Source organism: Elephas maximus, chromosome 3 (assembly GCF_024166365.1).
Source record: "Elephas maximus indicus isolate mEleMax1 chromosome 3, mEleMax1 primary haplotype, whole genome shotgun sequence".
Classification (NCBI taxonomy): domain Eukaryota; kingdom Metazoa; phylum Chordata; class Mammalia; order Proboscidea; family Elephantidae; genus Elephas; species Elephas maximus.
Genome location: NC_064821.1, coordinates 55,282,651 through 55,303,400, shown reverse-complemented (window position 1 = coordinate 55,303,400; position 20,750 = coordinate 55,282,651). Strand labels below are relative to the sequence as shown.

At 44.8% G+C, this 20,750-nt stretch overlaps 1 protein-coding gene across 1 annotated transcript; it reads left to right on the top strand.

The window, feature by feature from the left end:
- Positions 1-9,468: 9,468 nt before the first annotated feature.
- AGMAT (agmatinase) lies at positions 9,469-18,939 on the top strand. Its single transcript, XM_049875511.1, has 7 exons — positions 9,469-9,776; positions 10,941-11,143; positions 13,782-13,830; positions 15,281-15,476; positions 16,304-16,483; positions 18,021-18,105; positions 18,805-18,939. Exons 1-7 carry the CDS (start codon positions 9,469-9,471, stop codon positions 18,876-18,878), a joined length of 1,095 nt encoding a protein of 364 aa, XP_049731468.1. The 3' UTR covers positions 18,879-18,939.
- The last annotated feature ends 1,811 nt before the right edge of the window (positions 18,940-20,750 follow it).

Here is a 20,750-nt window from a genome sequence, read left to right as displayed (position 1 = left end):
GAAACTGCGTAACAATACTAAACAAGTCTTTCAACTTCACGGATTGGGTCTCTTGTTTCAGATAAATTCATGCTCTTTCCTCCCTTTCTTCAGCCCCGGAAGGCTCATTTTGGACCGGAAAGAGCCCATTACTTGACGTCTGGATATAAGCGGTCGAATTAATCAGGTACAGGTGTCCATTCAACAAAATGAATGGTGAGCAACCCATCTTGAGCTGAAATAGTACATATTATCATTCTCTCTGTTCAAAATTGATGCAATTATGAAAGTATTCCCTGAGGCATTGCTGAGTGTGTAGCCTTATACATAAAACAAAGAGGGATTTTGAAAAGCTTTGATGAAAGTATTCTCAACATGCACAAAAATATCTGTATTTTACTTTAGACCCAGGGGATGAGGAAGGTGAAGACGAGACGTGTTGGCGACTTCTGCGAACACTTGCATCATTCCCTAAGCCAAAGGGAATCCATGAAGACAGCTGAAATGCACACGGCATTTTCCTCACACTCTGGCTGAAATAATCACCCCAGAGCTGCCCTCCATCCAGAGTTGCCCTCCATGGTTTCCAGAAGACCTGTTCAATCATTCACTCTCCCAGACATTTATTACTTGTTTTTTTACAAGGTGCTGCCCTGGGTGGCTAGCCCAAAGGATGAAATACAGGGTGCTTCCTCACCTTGTTCCTGTCATGGCACACATAGAAAATGTGACAATTTATATGTCCCACTGAGGTAAGCTGGAGGGGGTTTGGGAGCATCTGTACGGGATTTGGTGAAGAAGTTTGTTGCATGTTTTAAGTGTTGTTTAATTATGTCTTGAAAAATAAAATCAAAGTATTAGGAGGCCTGGTGGCTCAGGGGTTAAGAACTCCGCTGCTAACTGAAAGGTCAGCAGTTCGAATCTACCAGCTGCTCCTTGGAAACCCTAAGGGGCAGTTCTACTCTGTCCTATAGGGTCACTTTGAGTCGAAATCGAGTTTGGTTTGGTTTATTAGGGAAGGTATTAAATACTGAATTTATATAAAATTTCTAAATAAAATATTTTCAAAATTTTGTCTTTTTTCTGTGAATATAACTTTTAAATATCAGGTTTTATGCTTGAAATGGCTACATGCAATAATGGTCAGAACTTTTAAAGAATGGTTTCTTTAAGCTCTTGATAAAAGACCAAAAACCCATTGTCATCCAGTCAATTGCAACCCATAGAAACCCTAAAGGACAGAGTGGAGCTGCTCCAAAGTGTTTACAAGGAGCAGCAGATAGATTTCAACTGATGACCTTTTGGTTACCAGCTATATCACTTAGCCACTCCACCACCAGGGCTCTAAGCTCTTGATACCAAAACCAAACCCACTGCCACCGAGTTGATTCTGACTCGTAACGATCCCATAGGGGTTTCAAGGCTGTAAATCTCTACAGAAGCAGGCTGCCATATCTTCTTTCTCCACCACTGGTGGTTTCGAACCACCAACCTTTTGGTTAGCAGTCCATCGCTTTACCAAACTTTTGATGTTGTTCTTGCTGTTGTTCAGTGCTGTCGAGTCGATTCCAACTCATAGCAGCCCTATATACAACAGAACAAAACAATCCTGGTCCTGCACCATCTCACAATTGTTGTCATGCTTAAGCCCACTGTTGCAGCCATTGTCAAGCCATCTTGTTGAGAGTCTTCCTCTTTTTTGCTGACCCTTTACCTTACCAAGCATGATGTCCTTCTCCAGGGATTGATTCTTCCTGATAACATGTCCCAAGTATGTGAGATGTAGTCTCACCATACTTGCTTCTAAGGAGCATTTTGGTCATACTTTTTCCAAGACAGATTTGTTTGTTCTTTTGGCCATCTGTGGTATATTCATTATTTTTTTCCAACACCACAATTCAGAGGTGTCATTCTTCTTTGGTCTTCTTTATTCATTGTCCAGCTTTCACATGCATATAAGGTGATTGAAAATACCATGGCTTGGGTCAGGCACACCTTAGTCCTCAAAGTGACACCTTTGCTTTTCCACACTTTAAAGAGATCTTTTGCAGCAGATTTGCCCAATGGAATGTGTCTTTTGATTTCTTGACTGCTGCTTCCATGAATGTTGATTGTGGATCCAAGTAAAATAAAATCCTTGACAACTTCAATTTTTCTCTGTTTATCATGATGTTGCTTATTGGTCCAGTTGTGAGGGTTTTTGTTTTCTTTACGTTGAGGTGTAATCCATACTGAAGGCTGTGGTCTTTGATCTTCATCAGTAAGTGCTTCAAGTCCTCTTCACTTTCAGCAAGCAAGGTTGTGTCATCTGCATAAAGCAGGTTGTTAATGAGTTTTCCTCCAATCCTGATGCCCGGTTCTTCTTCATATAGTCCAGCTTCTCAGATTATTTGCTCAGCATATGGATTAAGTATGGTGAAAGAATACAACCCTGATGCAAAACTTTCCTGACTTTAAACCACGCATTATCCCGTTATTCTGTTCGAACGACTGTGTCTTGATCTATGTACAGGTTCTTCACGAGCACAACTAAGTGTTCTGGAATTCCTATTCTTTTCAATGTTATCCATAATTCTTTATGATCCACATGTTTGAATGCCTTTGCATAGTCAATAAAACACAGGTAAATATCTTTCTGGTATTCTCTGCTTTTAGCCAGGATCCATCTGGCTTCAACAATGATATCCCTCATTTCACATCGTCTTCTGAATCCAGCTTGAATTTCTGGCAGTTCTGTCGATATATTGCTGCAACTGCTTTTGAATGATCTTCAGTAAAATTTTACTTTTGTGTGATATTAATATTGTTTGATAATTTCCACATTCTGTTGGATCACCTTTCTTTGGAATGGGCACAAATATGGATCTCTTCCAATTGGTTGGCCAGGTAACTGTCTTCCAAATTTCTTGGCATAGACAAGTGAACACCTCCAACGCTGCATCAGTTTGCTGAAACATCTCAACTGGTATTCCGTCAATTTCAGGAGTCTTGTTTTTTGCCAATGCCTTCAGTGCAGCTTGGACTTCTTCCTTCAGGACCATCGGTTCCTGATCATATGCAACTTCCTGAAGTGGTTGAACATCAACCAATTCTTTCTGGTATAGTGACTCTGTGTATTCCTTCCATCTTCTTTTGATGCTTCCTACGTCGTTTAATATTTTCCCCATATCCTTCAATCTTGCAACTAGAGGCTTGAATTTTTTCTTCAGTTCTTTCAGCTTGAGAAATGCTAAGCATGTTCTTCCCTTTTGGTTTTCTATCTCCAGGTCTTTGCATGTGTCATCATAATACTTTTCTTTGTCTTCTATAGCTGCCCTTTGAAATCTTCTGTTCAGCTCTTTTACTTCATCATTTCTTCCTTTTCTTTAGCTATTCGATATTCAACAGCAAGTTTTAGCGTCTCGTCTGACATCCATTTTGTTTTTTTCTTTTTTTCCTCTCTTTTTAATGACCTCTTGCTTTCTCCACGTATGATATCCTTGATGTTATTCCACAACTCGTCCGGTCTTCGGTCATTAGTATTCAAAGTGTCAAATCTATTCTTGTGGTGGTCTCTAAATACAGGTGGTAAATACTCAAGGTCATACTTTGGCTCTCGTGGGCTTCTAATTTTCTTCAGTTTCCACTTGAACTTGCATAGGATCAATTGATGGTCTGTTGCGCATTCGACCCCTGGCCCTGTTCTGACTGATGATATTGAGCTTTTCCATCGTCTCTTTCCACAGATGCAGTCGATTTGATTCCTGTTTATTCCATCTGGTGAGGTCCGTGTGTATAGTTGCCATTTGTGTTGGTGAAAAAAGGTATTTGCAATGAAGAAGTCGTTGGTCTTGCAAAATTCTATCATGAGATCTCCGGCACCGTTTCTATCACCAAGGCCATATTTTCCAGCTACCAATCCTTCTTCTTTGTTTCCAGCTTTTTGCATTCCAATCACCAGTAATTATCAATGCATCCTGATCGCACGTTCCATCAATTTCAAACTGCAGAAGTTGGTGAAAATGTCCAATTTCTTCATCTTTGGCCTTAGTGGTTGGTGCGTAAATTTGAATAATAGGCGTATTAACTGGTCTTCCTTATAGTCAAATGGATATTATCCTATCACTGGCAGTGTTGTACTTGAGGATAGGTCTTGAAATGTTCTTTTTTGATAATGAAGGCAACAGCATTTCTTTTCAAGTTGTCATTCCTGGCATAGTAGACTATATGATTACCTGATTCAAAATGGCCAGTACCAGTCCATTTCAGCTCACTAATGCCTAGGATATCGATGTTTGTGCATTCTATTTCATTTTTGATGATTTCCAATTTTCCTAGAGTCATGCTTTGTACATTCCACTTTCTCATTATTAATGGATGTTTGCATCTGTTTCTTCTCATTTTGAGTCATGCCACATCAGCAAATGAAGGTCCCAAAAGCTTGACTCCATCCGTGCCATTAAGGTTGACTCTACTTTGAGGAGGCACATCTTCCCTAGTCGTACTGTAAGTGCCTTCCAACCTGAGGGGCGCATGTTCCGGCACTATATCAGACAATGTTTCACTGCTATTCATAAGGTTTTCACTGGTTAATTCCTTTTAGAAGTAGACTACTGGGTCCTTCTTCCTAGTCTGTCTTAGTCTGGAAGCTCAGCTGAAACCTGTCCTCCGTGGGTGACTCTGCTCGTATTTGAATACTGGTGGCATAGCTTCCAGCATCACGGCAACACACAAGCCCCCACAGTACGACAAACTGACAGACAAGTGGGGAAAGCCCTGATGATGTAGTGGTTAAAGCTCAGCTGCTAACCAAAAGGTCAGCAGTTCGAATTCACTAGCTGCTCCTTGGAAGCCCTGTGGGGCAGTTCTACTCTGTCCTATAGGGTCACTAGGTGTCTGAATTGACTCCACTGCAATGGGTTTGGTTTTAAGCTCTTGATAGCCATGAACAATTAGAAACTCAAGTTGTTGTTAGCTGCTGCGAGTCATGGTGATGCCATGCACAGCGGGATCAGACTGTTGTGATACATAGGGTTTTCTTTGGCTGATTTTTGGAAGTTGATCATTAGGCCTCTCTTCCTAGTCTGTCTGGAAGTTTCACTGACACCTGTTCAGCATCTTGGCAACACATACATCTCCACCGATAGACAGGTGGCGGCTGTGCAAGCGGTGTACTGGCCAGGAATCGAACCTCAGTCATCTGCATGGAACACCACTGAACCACCACTGCCCACACACACTCCAGTAGGCGGTAAAAATTTAAAAAAGAAATTTTAGCATTCAAAAATTTATAAAAGTTGAAATTATAGTCAAAGAATATATCTTTTTCTTTCATCAATTTGAAATTTCTTGTGATAACAGTACTAGATTTTTTTAATCCAATTAAATTCTTTAACCTCAAACATTTCCAAATAATGATGGCCCTCTAATTTGCAGACAGCTTCCTTCAGGGCTGATATTTATTTGATATGTGCTGGCAATCACTGTTTACAGCGGGTGTCTGTTCCGATTGGTCAATGTCTGTGTCACCTAAGATGTTAAATATTTTAATATCTTCCTGCCCATATACATTGTTAAAACAATCGATCTGCAGTTAGCTTGTTTTTATCTGCTATGGAGTTGGTCTCAGACTCATGGCAACCTCACGACCAATTCAGGCCGTTGTGATCCATAGGGTTTCCATTGGCTGCTTTTCCGGAAGTAGTTCTCCAGGCCTTTTTTCCTAGTCTGTTCAGCATCACAACAGCACAAGCCTCCAGTGACAGATGGGTGGTGGCTGCACATGAGGTGCGTAGGCCAGGAGTCAAACCCAGCTCTCCCCGCATGGAAGGCAAGAATTCTACCACTCAACTACCATTGCCCTTACAGTCAGCTTTGAAAAACTGAAAGCAGAAAAACCATTGCCACGGAGTTGATCTGACTCACAGCAACCCTATAGAACTGCCCCGTAGGGTTTCTAAGGGGCAGCTGGTAGATTCAAACTGCTCTGACCTTTTGGTTAGCAGCCAAGCTCTTAACAATTGCACCATCGGTTAGTTTCTTGTTGTTGTTGTTGTTACGTGCCGTCGAGTTGGTTCCAACTCATAGTGACCGTATGTACAACAGAATGAAACACTGCCCAGTCCTATGCCATCCTCACAATCCTTGTTATGCTTAAGCCCATTGTTGCAGCCACTGTGTCAGTCCACCTCGTTGAGGGTCTTCGTCTTTTTCACTGACCCTCTACACCTGGGGCGTAAGCAGTTAGCTCATGGTGACCCTATAGGACAGAGAACTGCCCCATAGGGTTTCCAAGGACGGCCTGGTGGATTTAAACTGCTGACTTTTTGGTTAGCAGCCGTAGCTCTTAACTGCTGCACCACCAGGGTTTTCCACTAAAATGATTCATCAGCCATAACTGGGCATAAATATCTGATACTATATCTGGGTCAGCTTCCAGGTGCTGCTCTGATTAGGAACCCCCATTCAGCCTCTCCGACCCTCTACCCCTGACTAGCTGCACCTTGCAACCCTGCTCTTTCAGTAGAGCCTCGGGCTCTTGTCCGTGATGGGCCGCGGTACGCTCTGCAGCTGGCCTCTGAGGTGCGTGTCCGGATGGTAAGGCATGGTAGGGTGGCAAATGTCAGGTATTGATGACCCTGGTGCCCACTTTGGGGACTGTAGGGCAGGATGTCAGACTTGGGCCTGCTCCGATCATCTTCTGAGGAACTTTCCCCACCCATGGGCTGCTTGTGCCTAGAGGTGCCTGGCCAAGCTGGTGGCCCCACCTGTAACCCAATTACAGCACACCCATGTATTATGACCACTGACTGGGAAACACGAATACAATAATAATGTTACCTAATGTTTATCAGGAAACCTTTGTGGAGTAGTGGTTAAGTGCTACAGCTGCTAACCAAAAGGTCAGCAGTTTGAATCCCCCAGGTGCTCCTTGGAAAGTCTATGGGGCAGTTCTACTCTTTTCTGTATGGTCACTATGCATTGGAATTGACTCGATGGCAGTGAGTTTGTCTTTTTAATGTTTATCAACAAAGGTATGGTTTACAATGCTCTTTTGCAGTGGATCTCATTGAATCTTCACAAGAACAACCTGTAAGGATTATCATCCCGTTTTACAGAAAAGGAAATAGACTCAAAAAGGGTGAGTTGCTCAAGATGACATGCCAAGGGGTGCCTTAGGGATGTCCACACTGGTACATAACTGTTAAACGATACCAGTTATTGCAGTGATGGTTTTACTTGAAACTTTTATGGGGGAAAACTTAATTGGTAAATAATTAAAAATATTTGTACATGAAAATAAACAGGTGTGATGAAATTCAAACCTTGCCCAAGTTTGCAAGGTTAAGTGCAAAACTTCAAAGACCACTGTGCTTAAAGGAGGGCCACTCTGAGCTATGTCCTCAGACCTGTGGGGAATGCGGGTGAATTCTGTCTTCTGCCATCAGTGGTTGATATACATACACTAACGTGGAGCTGGGATTTACCCTTTTTCTGATTCCACATCCTGGAATTTACAGGGCAGCTTTCTCCTCGTCCTGTGCTTATCCCAGGTAGAAAGCCATATGGGTTTTAAGACAGTTACAGGGACAGTAGTTGGAGAGTGAGCTTCGTGAATGAGGCGGCATGTACCTGCACATTGGATGTGAGGCGATGAGGAGAGAGAGCCTTCTGGGCAGAGAATGGCACGAGCAAAGGAAAGCAGGTGAGAAAGTGGGGCTGGGTAAGGCGAGCAAGGGCTACAGGGACAAGTACATGGACAGGCATAATGAAAATAAGGTTAGAAAGGCAGATTGGCTTCAGGAAGTTTTATCTGGAGGAAAGTCTGTGATGATACTGGACTTGTAAGACCAGTTAGAGAGCTAGAGGTGGGAAAGCCTGAACCAGAGGAAATGAGAGGAGGGCTTGCATGCAAGAAACCATCAGGATTTGCCAAATCAAGGGGCATGGAGCAGGATCGAAGAGAGAGTTGGACATCTTTCAGCTCAACCTGAGGACATTCAGGTGGGGAGTTAGAAAATGGGAGACTGGAGCTCAGGGCTGGGATTTGGCACTGTCAATTATGTGCCTACAGGTGAAAATTGTCACCTTGATATTGAAAGAGAGTGACAGCGCAGAAGTGGAAGGAGAGCCAGAGGAGCACGTGGTTAGAGGCCCCAGTGGAAAATGTCCTTAGCAGTAGTGAATGGTGGAAAGAGGTCAGAGTTGTCTTCACATAGTGCCTGGAACGTAGCAGGCATCAATAAACATCTGTGGGATGGATGAAAGGAAAACCAGGAGCGAGAAATGCTACATTCAGGACAAGTGGTGAGAAAGAAGCCGTGGTGAAACCTGGGCTTGGGGGTGCTGGAGAATAACCAAGAGATCGTTGCACTTGTTCCAGAAAGTGGCCCAGACCAGCTTCACAGCCTCTTCCAACACCAAGCACTTATTAGTATTGACCATCAGGAAACTTAGCCCCTTGAGTTGGGGTGCTGAGGGGTTTAATGCTGACCTGCATGGAGAGGTCACGGTTAAATGCAAACTCTGGCCTTTTCCATTCAATCTCAACTTCAGGAGATTAAAAAAAAAAATCTTACCACCAAATGGCTCACATAATTTCATTACAAATCACTTCTTTCTTTCTCTAGTGTGTCTTTTCCCGTTTTTCTTTTTTAAAACGTTTTATTTTATTGTTGTCGAGAATATACACAGCAAAACATAAACCAATTCAACAATTTCTCCAGGTATAATTCAGTGACGTCGACGACATTCTTCAAGTTGCACAACCATTCTCCCCCTCCTTTTCCAGATTGTTTCTGCCTCAATATGAACTCACTGCCTCCTAAATTTCCCATCTATTCTTGCCAGTTGCTGTTGTCAATTTGATCCCATATACATGTAGAAAGAGCACAATGCTCAAGGCAGACATTCTTTACTAGTTAAGCTAAACTATTGTTTGGTTTTAAGAAGACTTCAAGGGATACTTTTGGCTTAAGGTTTAAAGATGATCTCAGTGTAATGTGTGTCCTTTTTTTCCCCTTAGAAATAAAGAGGGCACCATTCCTACCGCTCACACCTAAAAAATAAAGCTTATTTAAATAAAGATTATTCCCTGCTTACTGAAAATCCCACTCCAAATGCTTTATTATTGAAAAAGCCATAGCCAATTTCTCTCCCTTGGAGAAAAATCTTTTCAAATCTTTCAAGTTTTTTAAAATATTACCCTGAAGGGAAGAAGAGGCTGCCAAGGGCCTGGTTTTGGGGGTGCAGGGCAGCCTGGAGAGCGGTGCAGACACCCCTGAGCAGTGCTGAGTGTGGGAAGCCCTCCTGTGCTCCCTTCCCCAGCCCGCCTGGTTCTATTTGCCAAAGGTGCCAGAGGCCGAAGTCCAGAGCGGGGTGTCGGGGGGGGAAGGGGAGCGCCCGGCCCCGGAGCCCCTCCGCGCCTCTAATCGCGGCGCTCGGGCCCTTTGATCTTGGGCGGCCCGGCGCTCACACGCTCCTTTGCCGGCTGCTGGGACCTTCTGCGGTATGTGGCTGCTGCTGGCGTCGGGCTGCCGCCGGCGCCTGGGGCGCGCTCTGGGCGCATGGGGGCCGCGCTCCGGTCGCTCGGGGCCCGGGGCTCCACCTGCCGCGGGGCTCTGCGACCCCCAGCGCAGCCCGAGCCGCCAGACCTCCGACGCCCCCCGCAACCAGCCCGCAAGCGCAGAGTTCGTGGCCCGCTCCGTGGGCGTCTGCTCTATGATGCGGCTGCCCATTCAGGCCTCCCCCGAGGGGCTGGACGCCGCTTTTGTCGGGGTGCCGCTGGACATTGGGACCTCCAATCGGCCTGGGGCGAGGTAAGGCCTGGAGGACCAGGGCTGGGACACGTGGCGGCCAGCCAGACAGCCATGGGGCGCGGAAGGCGCACAATAGGCACCTCTCCCCAGCCGGGTCGGGTTGAAAGCTGGTGTCTGGATCCAAAATGGCCCTTTTCTTTTGTGAAACAGTGATTTCCCTCGGCCTGCCTCAATAAGCAGCCCCGAGCGTTCAGCACGCCATTGAAGGGCTCATCTTCCGGTCCCCTTGGTGTCATCCATTGATAAAGAAGGGGTTCTGGGACTCAGCCTTCTGCACTGCCCCTTCCTTGCTGGGATGGCCGCTGTGGGTCCCCTGTCCCTGCCCAGTGTACAATGGCAGGCCACATTACCTTTGAGAACTGAAGATGCTGGCTGACTCTTCTCAAAATCTCCAGGCAATTTTCCCAAGATCAAGTTAGGGGAAGTAAAGTCCATTTTCCTAAATATTTAGCATCAGATGTATTTGTATTTGAGTCAGCTCAGCCACATTACATCTGACTACATGGTGAATCATAAAAGTCACCATTTATGAAATGGCTCCTAAGTGCAAAGCAATTTGCCTGGATCACCTCATTTAATTCTTACAACAGCAGGGTAGATATTATTATTATTATTTTACAGATTAGGAAACAAACTCAGAGAGCTTAAGAAATCGTCTAATGCCATTTAGTAAAGTGGTCAGCTCCAAAGCCTGTGCCTCTGAGCTCTTCAATAGACAGGCTAGATCAGTGGTTCTCAAGACGGAGTGATTTTGTCCCCCAGGGGACATTTGGCAATGTCTCTAATGAAAACAGTTTTTCACAACTGCTGACCCAAAGGTTGGAGGTTCAAATCTACCCAGTAGCACTGCGAAAGAAAGGCCTGGCTTGGGTTAGAATTGACTCCACGGCAATGGGTTGGGTATTTTTTTGTGGAAGCGTTTTTGGTTGTCATGAATGAGGGTGTGTGTGTGCGTGTCTGTGTTGTGTGTGGGGGTGTGTGTGCTACTGGCATTAAGTGGGTAGAGGCCAGGCATGCTGCTAAACATCCTACAATGACCAGGGCAGCACCTATTGGAAAGAGTCATCCAGCCCCAAATGCCAACAGTATGAGGCCGAGAAGCCCCGGCCTAGGCAGAGCCTCCGTCTTTGGGGATGACAGGCAGGATGGTCCTTCCTCTTCCAGATTCGGCCCCCGTCGGATCAGGGAGGAATCAGTGATGCTGCGGTCAGCCAATCCTAGCACGGGGGCCCTCCCCTTCCAGTTCCTCATGGTCGCGGACCTGGGCGATGTGAACGTCAATCTTTACAACCTCCAGGACAGCTGCCGGCTCATTCAGGAGGCCTATCAGAAAATCGTAGCAGCTGGCTGTGTTCCTCTGACCTTGGGTAATGGCGGTCTGCAATGGCTCAGTGTAATTTTCTGGGTTTATTTATCATGCACTTGAGTACGGCTTGTTCTTCAGGGAAGCCCCTGTGGATATGAAGACATTAGGAAAGGGAGAAGTCTCTTTTATTTTACCCCCTGAGGAGAGGATATTTAACATTTTTGGACTAGCAAGACTGAACTAGGGTGAGGTGCGTGAGACACTCACCTGAGGTGCAAAATTTAGGAGGTGCCAAAAAACTCAATAATCAAGGTCAAGTAAGTATTGCTCATTTTTTCCTTTTTGTCTCAGGCTCCAATATGGCTCAGAATGGTAGTGTTACTGATCCTGTCTTTAACATATTGATATTTTGTTCATCATGGATTTTATTTTGCACTGACCTTGATTTTTTAAAAAATTTACATTAAAAGTCTTTATCTTGATTACAGAGACTTTTGGTGCCCTTTATATTTTGTACCCACTCACCTTACCTGCTTTACCTTAGTCCCAGTGCTGATGACTAATAGGCCTGGAGAAGGCTGCCATCAGGGGCTCAGTTGGCACTTTCCAACTATCTCAAGGGTATTGACGCCTTCGAATTATGGTGTTGGCAAAGAATATTGAATATACCGTGGACTGCTAGAAGAACGAACAAATCTGTCTTGGAAGAAGTACAGCCAGAGTGCTCTTTAGTGGGGAGGATGGCAAGATTCATCTCACATACTCTGGACATGTTATCAGGAAGGACCAGTCCCTGGAGAAGGACATCATGCTTGGTAAAGTAGAGGGTCAGTGAAAAAGAGGAAGACCCTCAACGAGATGGTTTGACACAGTGGCTGCAACAATGGGCTCAAGCATAACAAGGATCATGAGGATGATGAAGGACCAGCCAGCAGTGTTTTGTTCTGTTGTACATAGAGTCGCTATGAGTTGGAACCAACTCAAGGGCACCTAACAACAACAACAACAGTAACAACAACAAGGATACTGTTTCTAATGACTATCTGAGAGGAAGACCAACTGCAAAGGGGTGTTTTCGCCCTGGTCAGGGTCTATATCCATCTATAGTGCAGTTTTCCCCTCTTCCTCTCCCAACTGTCGCCACTCTCTCTATAGCATTTCTTTCTGGCTCACAAATAGTTCAAATGACAGGGGCTTTTCCTGAGCATTCAAATTAATTTCTGCCAAATTAGCCTACTTAGCCCTCATAGGCCTACCTAGGACATCATGCTCAGTATAGAGGGTCAGCGAAAAAGAGGAAGACCCTCAGTGAAACGGATTGACACGGTGGCCGCAACAATGGGCTCAGGCATAGCGATGGTTGTGAGGATGGCACAGGACCAGGCAGTGTTTCCTTCTGTTGTGCATAGGGCTGCTATGAGTCGGAACTGACTCGACGGCACCTAGCAACACCATCACCACCTGGCCTTCATTGCATAGTGGTAAGGAGTGTGGTTTCTGGAATCAGCATGGTTTGAAATCTCAGCTCCACCTCTATATTACTTATTGTACTGCTTTATTTTCCTCATCTGTAAAATGGGAATAATAATAATACTTCTACCTCATTGTATTGCATGAGGGACATATAATGAAAGTGCCTATAAAGTGCCTAGCAGTGGCACATTTTAAGCTTCCACAAATGTAAGCTATTGTTATTATTCATAATTAATAATAGTAACAGTTTTCTTGGCCTGTGCTGTCTAGTAAGGTAGCCACTAGCCACATGTGGCCATTCAAATTAAAATTAATTACAATGAAATGAAATAAAAAATTCAGTTCCTTAGTTATGCTAGCCACATTTCAATAGCCACATGGGGCTGTCCTTGTTGTTAGGTGCCATCGAGTGGGTTCCGACTGATAGCGGCTCTATGCACAACAGAATGAAATACTGTCTGGTCCTGTGCCATCCTCACAATTGTTACTATGTTTGAGCCCATTGTTGCAGCCACAGTGTCAACCCACCTCGTTGAGGGTCTTCCTTTTTTTCATTGACCCTCAACTTTACCAAGCGTGATGTCCTCCTCCAGTGATTGATCCCTCCTGATAACATGTCCAAAGTATGTGAGATGAAGTCCCCCCCATCCTCCCTTCTAAGGAGCATTCTGACTGTACTTCTTCCAAGACAGATTTGTCCATTCTTCTGGCCACTGTATTGGCCAGTGCAAATATAGAACATTTCCATCATCACAGAAAGTTCTATGGGACAGAGTTATTTTAGGCATTTACCGGTAAGCCTGGATTTGTCTAATTTCCTCTTTTAAATGACAGTGAAATCTTAAAACACCCTACTATTGAAATAGATCTTGTGTTAGCTATGGTTATAATTCTTCTGAGTCCCTGGCTGGTGCAAATGGTTAAGTACTGGACTACTAACTGAAAGTTTGGCAGTTTACACCTACCCAGAGGTGCCTTGGGAGTGAGATTTGGTGATCTGCTTTTGAAAGGTCAGAGCCTTGAAACCCTGTGGTGCACAGTTCTACTCTGCAACATATGGGGGTCACCACGAGTTGGAATAGACTCCACGGCAACTAATGATAACGGTAGTTCTTCAGTCTAACTGAAAGGGTGGCAGAACTGGCTGCGTTTAAGATTGTTCTAGGGAGTACGTGGTTCTCTAATCTTACCCACATGCCAGATTTTGGTTTTTTTTCTCTTTGCAGGTGGAGATCACACAATCACATATCCCATACTACAAGCAATGGCTAAAAAGTAAGTCCCAAATGGCATGGCCCAAGTGCAGTTTCAACATTCAGGAGCTAGGGAGTGTGTTGTTTGCTGTAGGTGGCATCAGGTGACCTCCCCTGGCTCAGGTTATTGGAGGTGATAGGAAATTCCCGACTGAGCTGCTTCTGCGTTCCAAGTTAAGGTCAAGCTCCTGGTGTCTCTGTCAGTCACCAGCTGGAAGCCAAGACAATTTATTATTAACACTTCTGGCCTCCTCCCTTGCCCAGGATCTGTTCTGGAATGCATGCTCAGTGTTTTCAACTTGCCTCTGTTTTTGGAAGATGACCTCTTAGTGAAATACATAACCCCGGTTAACTTTAATTTCTGTTTTGCTTCAATGGCCAAGTACAAATACTGAGAGGCACAAAGGTAGAGCTTGCTACAGAGAGTCCTGTTTTCTCCTGAAATGGTCCCCTTCCTCAGACAATGGAAAAATTGATTTTTGAGTAGTGGAAGTCCACCAGAGATTGACTTGTTTTGTTGTCGTTAATTGCCATTGAGTTGCCTCTGACTCATGGCAAATGAAACATTGCCCAGTACTGTGCCATCTTCATGATCATTGGTGTGTTTGAGTCCATTATTGTGTATTTTGAGTGCCTTCTAACCTAGGGAGGCTCATCTTCCAGCAGTGTATTGGACAATATTGTGTTGTGGCCGATAAGGTTTTCGTTGGCTAATTTTCAGAAGTAGATCACCAGGCCTTTCTTTCTAGTCCATCTTAATCTGGAAGCTCTGCTGAAAGCTGTCTACCATGGTTTTTGAAATACTGGTGGCAGAACTTCTAGCATCATAGCACCACACAAGCCATCATAGTATGACAAACTGACAGACGGGTGGTGGAGGGACTGACTACCTTTAGCTAATTTAGTTTCAGAAAGGGGTAGAAGGGTAGAGGCAGTAGCAGCTTCAGAATTCGAGGATGAGAAAGAGCATATGGGTAGCATTCTAGTTGCCGGTGGTGCGTATAGGTCTTCAAGTTCTGTCTGCATGGTTTTGATTTGGATGGTATATTTGGGGTGGCTGGCAGAGATGGGTGGAAATAATGGGGAGACAGCTGGGTTAAACTTCTTCTTGGTGCCACAGTTGGAGAAAGGGTGGTTCTGATCAGCTCTGCCTTCAGCTGAGCTCACTTCTGAGCCACCACCTCTGCTCATCCTCCCTGCCCTCTCCAGCTTCAAGCGAAGCAAATGCTGGGTGATGGGGAGTGGATGGCAGCCAACGTGCATGTCTGTTTTCTGCCTGACTTCTTGGAGTTTATTGTTCCTTGGAGATGTTAAGTGATTCTGTTTTGAAGACAGAAACCAGTTGTGAGGCAGGTATTAATGCCAGGTCTCCCCTCTGTGGCTATGAATTATCATCAAGTGTTGGTTGCCTGAATTTGCTGTGCTAGGGGCCACCAGGGAGGCTTGGCCTCTGAGCTGCCCTGTGTCATCAGGCATGGCCCTGTGGGATTGCTGCACGTGGATGCGCACACGGACACAGCCGACAAGGCCCTGGGAGAGAAGCTGTATCACGGGACGCCCTTCCGCCGGTGTGTGGACGAGGGGCTCCTGGACTGTAAGCGGGTGGTGCAGATTGGCATCCGGGGCTCTTCCATGACCTTGGATCCCTACAGATACAATCGGAACCAGGTGACAGGCTGAACTCCCCTTCCCCTCACTCCTGTTCCCAAAATGCCTACCGCACGGCAGCTACGGATTCAGCAGGGACTTTACTAGTCAAGCTCAGAAAGCAGGGCCGAAAGATTGAGATTGCATCAAGAGGGTTATGTGGAGCAGAGGGAAGTGAGGATGTTAGTTTATTAGGCACCAAAACCAAACCGAACCCATTGCTGTTGAGTTATTTCCAACTCAGTGACCCTATAGGACAAGAGTAGAACTGCCCCATAGGGTTTCCAAGGAGTGGCTGGTGGATTTGAACTGCCAACCTTTCGGTTAGCAGCCGAACTCTTAACCACTGCACCACCAGGGTATACGAGGCTTCTTCTCACTGGGGCGGGGAGACAAGCAGAAACAAACCAGCCTCTCAGAGGTTGCTGGCTTCTCTTGGAAAAAATGAGGAAGTCCAACCCAAGGTGAGTTACCATCTCTTAGTTCTCATCCTCAGACGCACCAGGCAGAATGGCTCCATGTAAACACATGGGACAAGACCCTTTTTCTGGGACCTGCAGTGAGCTGAGTTTCTTACTACTGCTTTAGCAAAGCTTCTTCCTGATCCCAACTCCATAGGTCAGCTTTAACTTACTCCTTGCTTCTTTACCAGTCACTGTCCCTCCCTTCCTCACCCAGCCTCCTTATCTGTAAAATCGGGGGACAACAGTTCCTGCCTCATGGGGTCTGAAGGTCGAGTGTGATATGCACATAAAGAGCTTAGCGTGGGGGCTGGCGCCTCGAAAATGCCCAGAAATGCTTCCAGGCAGAAGCCTCAACCTTCAGATCCTTACTTCCTACTTCCTCAGGGCTTCTGGGTCGTCCTTGCAGAAGACTGCTGGATGAAGTCGCTGGTTCCCTTGATGGGGGAGGTGAGGCAGCAGATGGGAGGCAAACCCATCTATATCAGCTTTGATATTGATGCCTTGGATCCCGCCTATGCCCCAGGGACAGGGACACCTGAAATCGCTGGTCTCACCCCTAGTCAGGTAAGGAGGCACCCACCACAGGTGAAAATTCCTGGAGGTGGGTGGGGATTTCTGGGACTGGTAGTGAGACTTCAGGAATCAGGATCCAAAAAACCAAAACCCAGTGCCATCGAGTCGATTCCGACTCATAGTGAACCTATAGGACAGAGTAGAACTGCCCCATGGAGTTTCCAAGGAGCGCCTGGCAGATTCGAACTGCTGACCCTTTGGTTAGCAGCCATAGCACTTAACCACTACGCCACCAGGGTTTCCAGGAATCAGGATACGGTTTAAAAAATAAGCATTTAGGCCTTTATTGTTCTCAGGTCTGACTGTAGATTTCAATACTCACCCACTGAGGAGTGACTGAGGGCATTTATCTCTTAGCTGGGAGATAACAGTCTTCTTGCCTCTGGTCCATCTGGAGTCAGTTCCTGTGGACAATGTTGTAGCACCCCCTTATGCACACTAAACTTACCTTTTTAGGGTTAAATTTAAAAAGTGCACATAATGAGATTAACCACCTACTAAAGTAATTCTAGAGTTTTAGGAACACCTAAATAAAACTCCCATAAGGTTGTGTGAGTGTAAACCCAGGAAGGCAGGATTGGAATGTGGCTATAACTAGAAGGTAAGCTCCAGGAGGGCAGGGCCTTTGTTTTGTTCACAACCCCTATCCATGACACCTAGAATAGCACCTGATGTAAGTAGTAGGTACTCAGAGATATTTGTTGAGTGAGTGAATGAAGACTTAATCAATTATCTGATGTTAAGAAAAAACCAAAAAAATCCCTGCTGCGGTCGAGTTGATTCCAACTCATAGTGACCCTATCAGACAGAGTAGAACTACCCATTAGGGTTTCCAGGGAGCATCTGGTGGATTCAAACTGCCCACCTCTGGGTTGGCAGCCGTGGCTCTTAACCACAAAGTTTCTGATGTTAAAAAAGGATGGTAACAAAGAACTCTCCCAAAGCCATTCTCAATTCCCACCCTCGTTCCTCTGCTTATCATCCTTTTGTAGTCAGTTTTTTCTGCAGTTCTTGGCTTTGCCTGCAGAATGGAAACCCTTTCAGACAAGGATCCCTCTTCTACCACTCCCCCTATTATCCTGTTCTCCAGCCACATCTGCTTGCACTTCTCCCGTTTTGGTGCCTTCGTGTGTGTGTCTTCTCCTCTGCCTGGAATGCCCTTCCCCCACTCATCTGCTTGGCCAATTCCTTGAGCTAAGTGTTTTCACCTTAAGGAAGCCGACCCCCACCTCTCCGGGCTGAGAACTCAGACTGTTCTGTGCTGGCTTCTACTGAAGCCCTAAACACAAGATGTTGCAGTGACTGGTTGGGTTGTCTCCGTCCTCAGACTGTGAAGCCCTCTCAGAGGCAAGACCTGTGCACTGGTCACCAGTGCCCCTGCCAGGTCCACCAGAGCCTTACAGTCAATATATGTTTACTGAGGGAAAGTAACAGTTCCATGTCACGTATTGGGAGTCATCCACTGCAGCCCGTGTTAGTTCCTTTTCATTGTGTTACCACCGTTTAATTTGCACTTGCTGTTGAATAGGCTCTGGAGATCATCCGGGGCTGTCAAGGCCTGAATGTGGTGGGTTGTGACCTTGTGGAAGTCTCACCGTTATATGATCCTTCTGGTGAGTAAGCAAAAAACCGTGATCTGTAAGCAGCTGCTAGTTTAAATTCTATAACCTGGTTAGTAACTAGAAAATGGATGGGTCCCCTTGTACCTGCTGAGTATGTCCCATAGTGAAGAAAATAAACCTATTACTGCACACTTACGAACATGAGCTAATTAGCCCTGGGAGGTAGCTAAGTATTATTAGCGTTCCCACCAGTCGCAAAAGAGAAGTAAACCAGCCTGCAATTGAGCGGCACAGTTCCATCCGCCTCTGATATGTCATTGAAAATCGAATTCTTAGAGCATAAATAATAAAGTGGGGAGTTAGCAGGTTTACAAGAGATCTTCAAAGCAGGTGCCATCCCAATGACTTTAATTTAGAAAAGCTTACAGAGTTGGCTTATTAGCCTCAGAACAGATTTTTCATAACAAATACGATACATACCATTGTTATAGATTTCCCTTTGGGAAAGATCTGTTCTCAGAGTAAACAAAGAAGCTCCTGAATTTAAAAATACTAATTTCCAATGAATGCTGGATGGAGGTGGAGTCCCAGGGAAGGGTGTGTCTGTGGGGTCCCTGGGCAGCCCAGGAAAGAGTACAGAAGGCAGGACTCTGGAAAGCAGCAGAAAGGAAAGAAAGCTAATGGAATGCTGGGAGGCTGCTCCAGGAGGCCTTGTGTGCCATATTCACAGCAAGTTTTACCTCTTCGTAGGAAACACAGCGCTGCTGGCGGCTAACCTGCTGTTTGAAATGCTGTGCATTCTCCCCAAAGTGAAAGTTGTCTGAGCTTGTGTTCCTTAAGATAAAATAACAGATGGCGTCACTGGCAAATTCTCAAGAAGAATTTATGTGCAAGCAGTCTGGGTACTGAAGAGTTTATGCCAGTAAAGCTTCCCACTAAAAGTGCCGTTGGCGTTTCTAAGATCAGGGCACTCGGTATAACTCTCATCCAAAGAGCTAAAGTTTCAAAGGAGTTTGAATTAACTTTTACAAATAGGAAGCACTCGTCAATTGTACCGGTTTGATTTTTGCCTTTGATTAAAGATGGTGAAGAAATGGAAAACTTAGATCAGTGTTATCTAAAAAATGGAGATATGAAATAAAGCTGATGAAATACTACTGGATAAACCTTCCATATTTCTCTAGTACCTTCCTACTGCTGAGGAGCTTAGGGTTGCACTTTGCTTCTAGGACCACTCAATAAAAAGACTGAAAGAAACATAAAGATCCTAATAAAGCAGCTTCTTACTTAACATCAGGTGGACTCATGAAATGTCTTCTAAGCCAAACAACATCTGCTGACTCCAAAGAGCCCTTAATGAAGCTCCCTCTACCCGACTCCTTGCAAGCCTCAGTGGTGCCCTATCTACTCTTCAAGCTGATGCACCCTCTGGGACAGCAGTTCTTGACATCGCCAGTTAAGGTGTGCTGGCCTTCAGCATGTGTCGAGTTACATGCAAAGTCAATTTTGTTGACATGGTGTCTGTGATTATGTAAATCGTCTTGCAGTGCAAGAGCTTGCCCGTAATCATCACACATTAAAATAGTTTATTTCTGTTTCCAGTCTGTAATATTCTTAAAACAAAATAACATCAGCTTCAGTGCCTGTTCACAATAAAAAAAATAAAACCAAACAAACAAACATAAAAAAAGACACAATTTGCCAAATAAATTATTTGTTCCTAAGAGTATCAAAAGTGCAAAATATTCACCTTCTTTTAGATCTGTCTCCCAAGTACAGTCATCCTCCTTGAAAAAATGAACAGAGATTCAGCAGCTGTCACACTGCATTTGTTTTCAACGGACAGTGTCAGGTATTTGGACTCGGGCAACATTTCCATCTGTAAAGATGTTTTGCATCAGCTTTTTAAAAATTTTACTTAAAAAAAAAAAAAAAAAAAAACAACTTTCCATGTTTGCTTCCAAGCCCTCTTCCCAAAGCAAATCACTTCAAACACATTCGGATCCCATTTCTTTTTATATTGAGGAAACATTTGTGAACTGATGGCAGCTGCAAATTAATTAGGATGATGGTATATAAAAGGGGACAAGTATGAATAGGATGGGAATGGGTAGAAAACCAACCTATTCACTTGAAAACTACTGCAAAGTCTTCATGGTCAATACATAATGGCAGCGAGACCATGGTACCTGATGGGAGCCAGGGCACTCTTGCTCCTTAAAAGGTTGCTTGGTTGGAGCTGATGACCTCTATGTTAGGCAAATTGTGCAGCCAACATCTGAGCAATTAAAAAATATTTTTAAAATGAGCGTATATTCTACAAAGAGTTGTTTGAGGCCAGTTGCCATTTTCATCCCTACCTGCTAAACATGATGCATTATGTATAACCTGTATCAACCAGAAAAACCCACCTAAAAAAAAAATCTATGTTGACAGCTTCGAGATATTCGAAGACTAGGAAGTTAACTAAAACCAAAATTGGGTCTTGTATGATTACATTAGTTAGAGAAATGGCAGCATTGGCTGAGCATGACAATGGCTCATACATTTGACACAGAGGTAAACAAATTTATGAAAACAACATTCAGGAGGAAAGGCCTGGATGGTCAACGGTAAAGTTCAATGAAAAATAAAATCTCTCTAGAATCCCAAAAGATTGAGAAGGATCTCCTCCTGGCGGGGGAGGGAGGGGGAAG

Coding starts and splice junctions, on each gene's coding strand:
- AGMAT (XM_049875511.1), top strand. CDS start 9,469: ATGTGGCTGCTGCTGGCGTCGGGCTGCCGCCGGCGCCTGGGGCGCGCT. Junction 16,484..18,020: donor CTGGTCTCACCCCTAGTCAG/GTAAGGAGGCAC, acceptor GCTGTTGAATAG/GCTCTGGAGATCATCCGGGG. Junction 18,106..18,804: donor ACCGTTATATGATCCTTCTG/GTGAGTAAGCAA, acceptor ACCTCTTCGTAG/GAAACACAGCGCTGCTGGCG.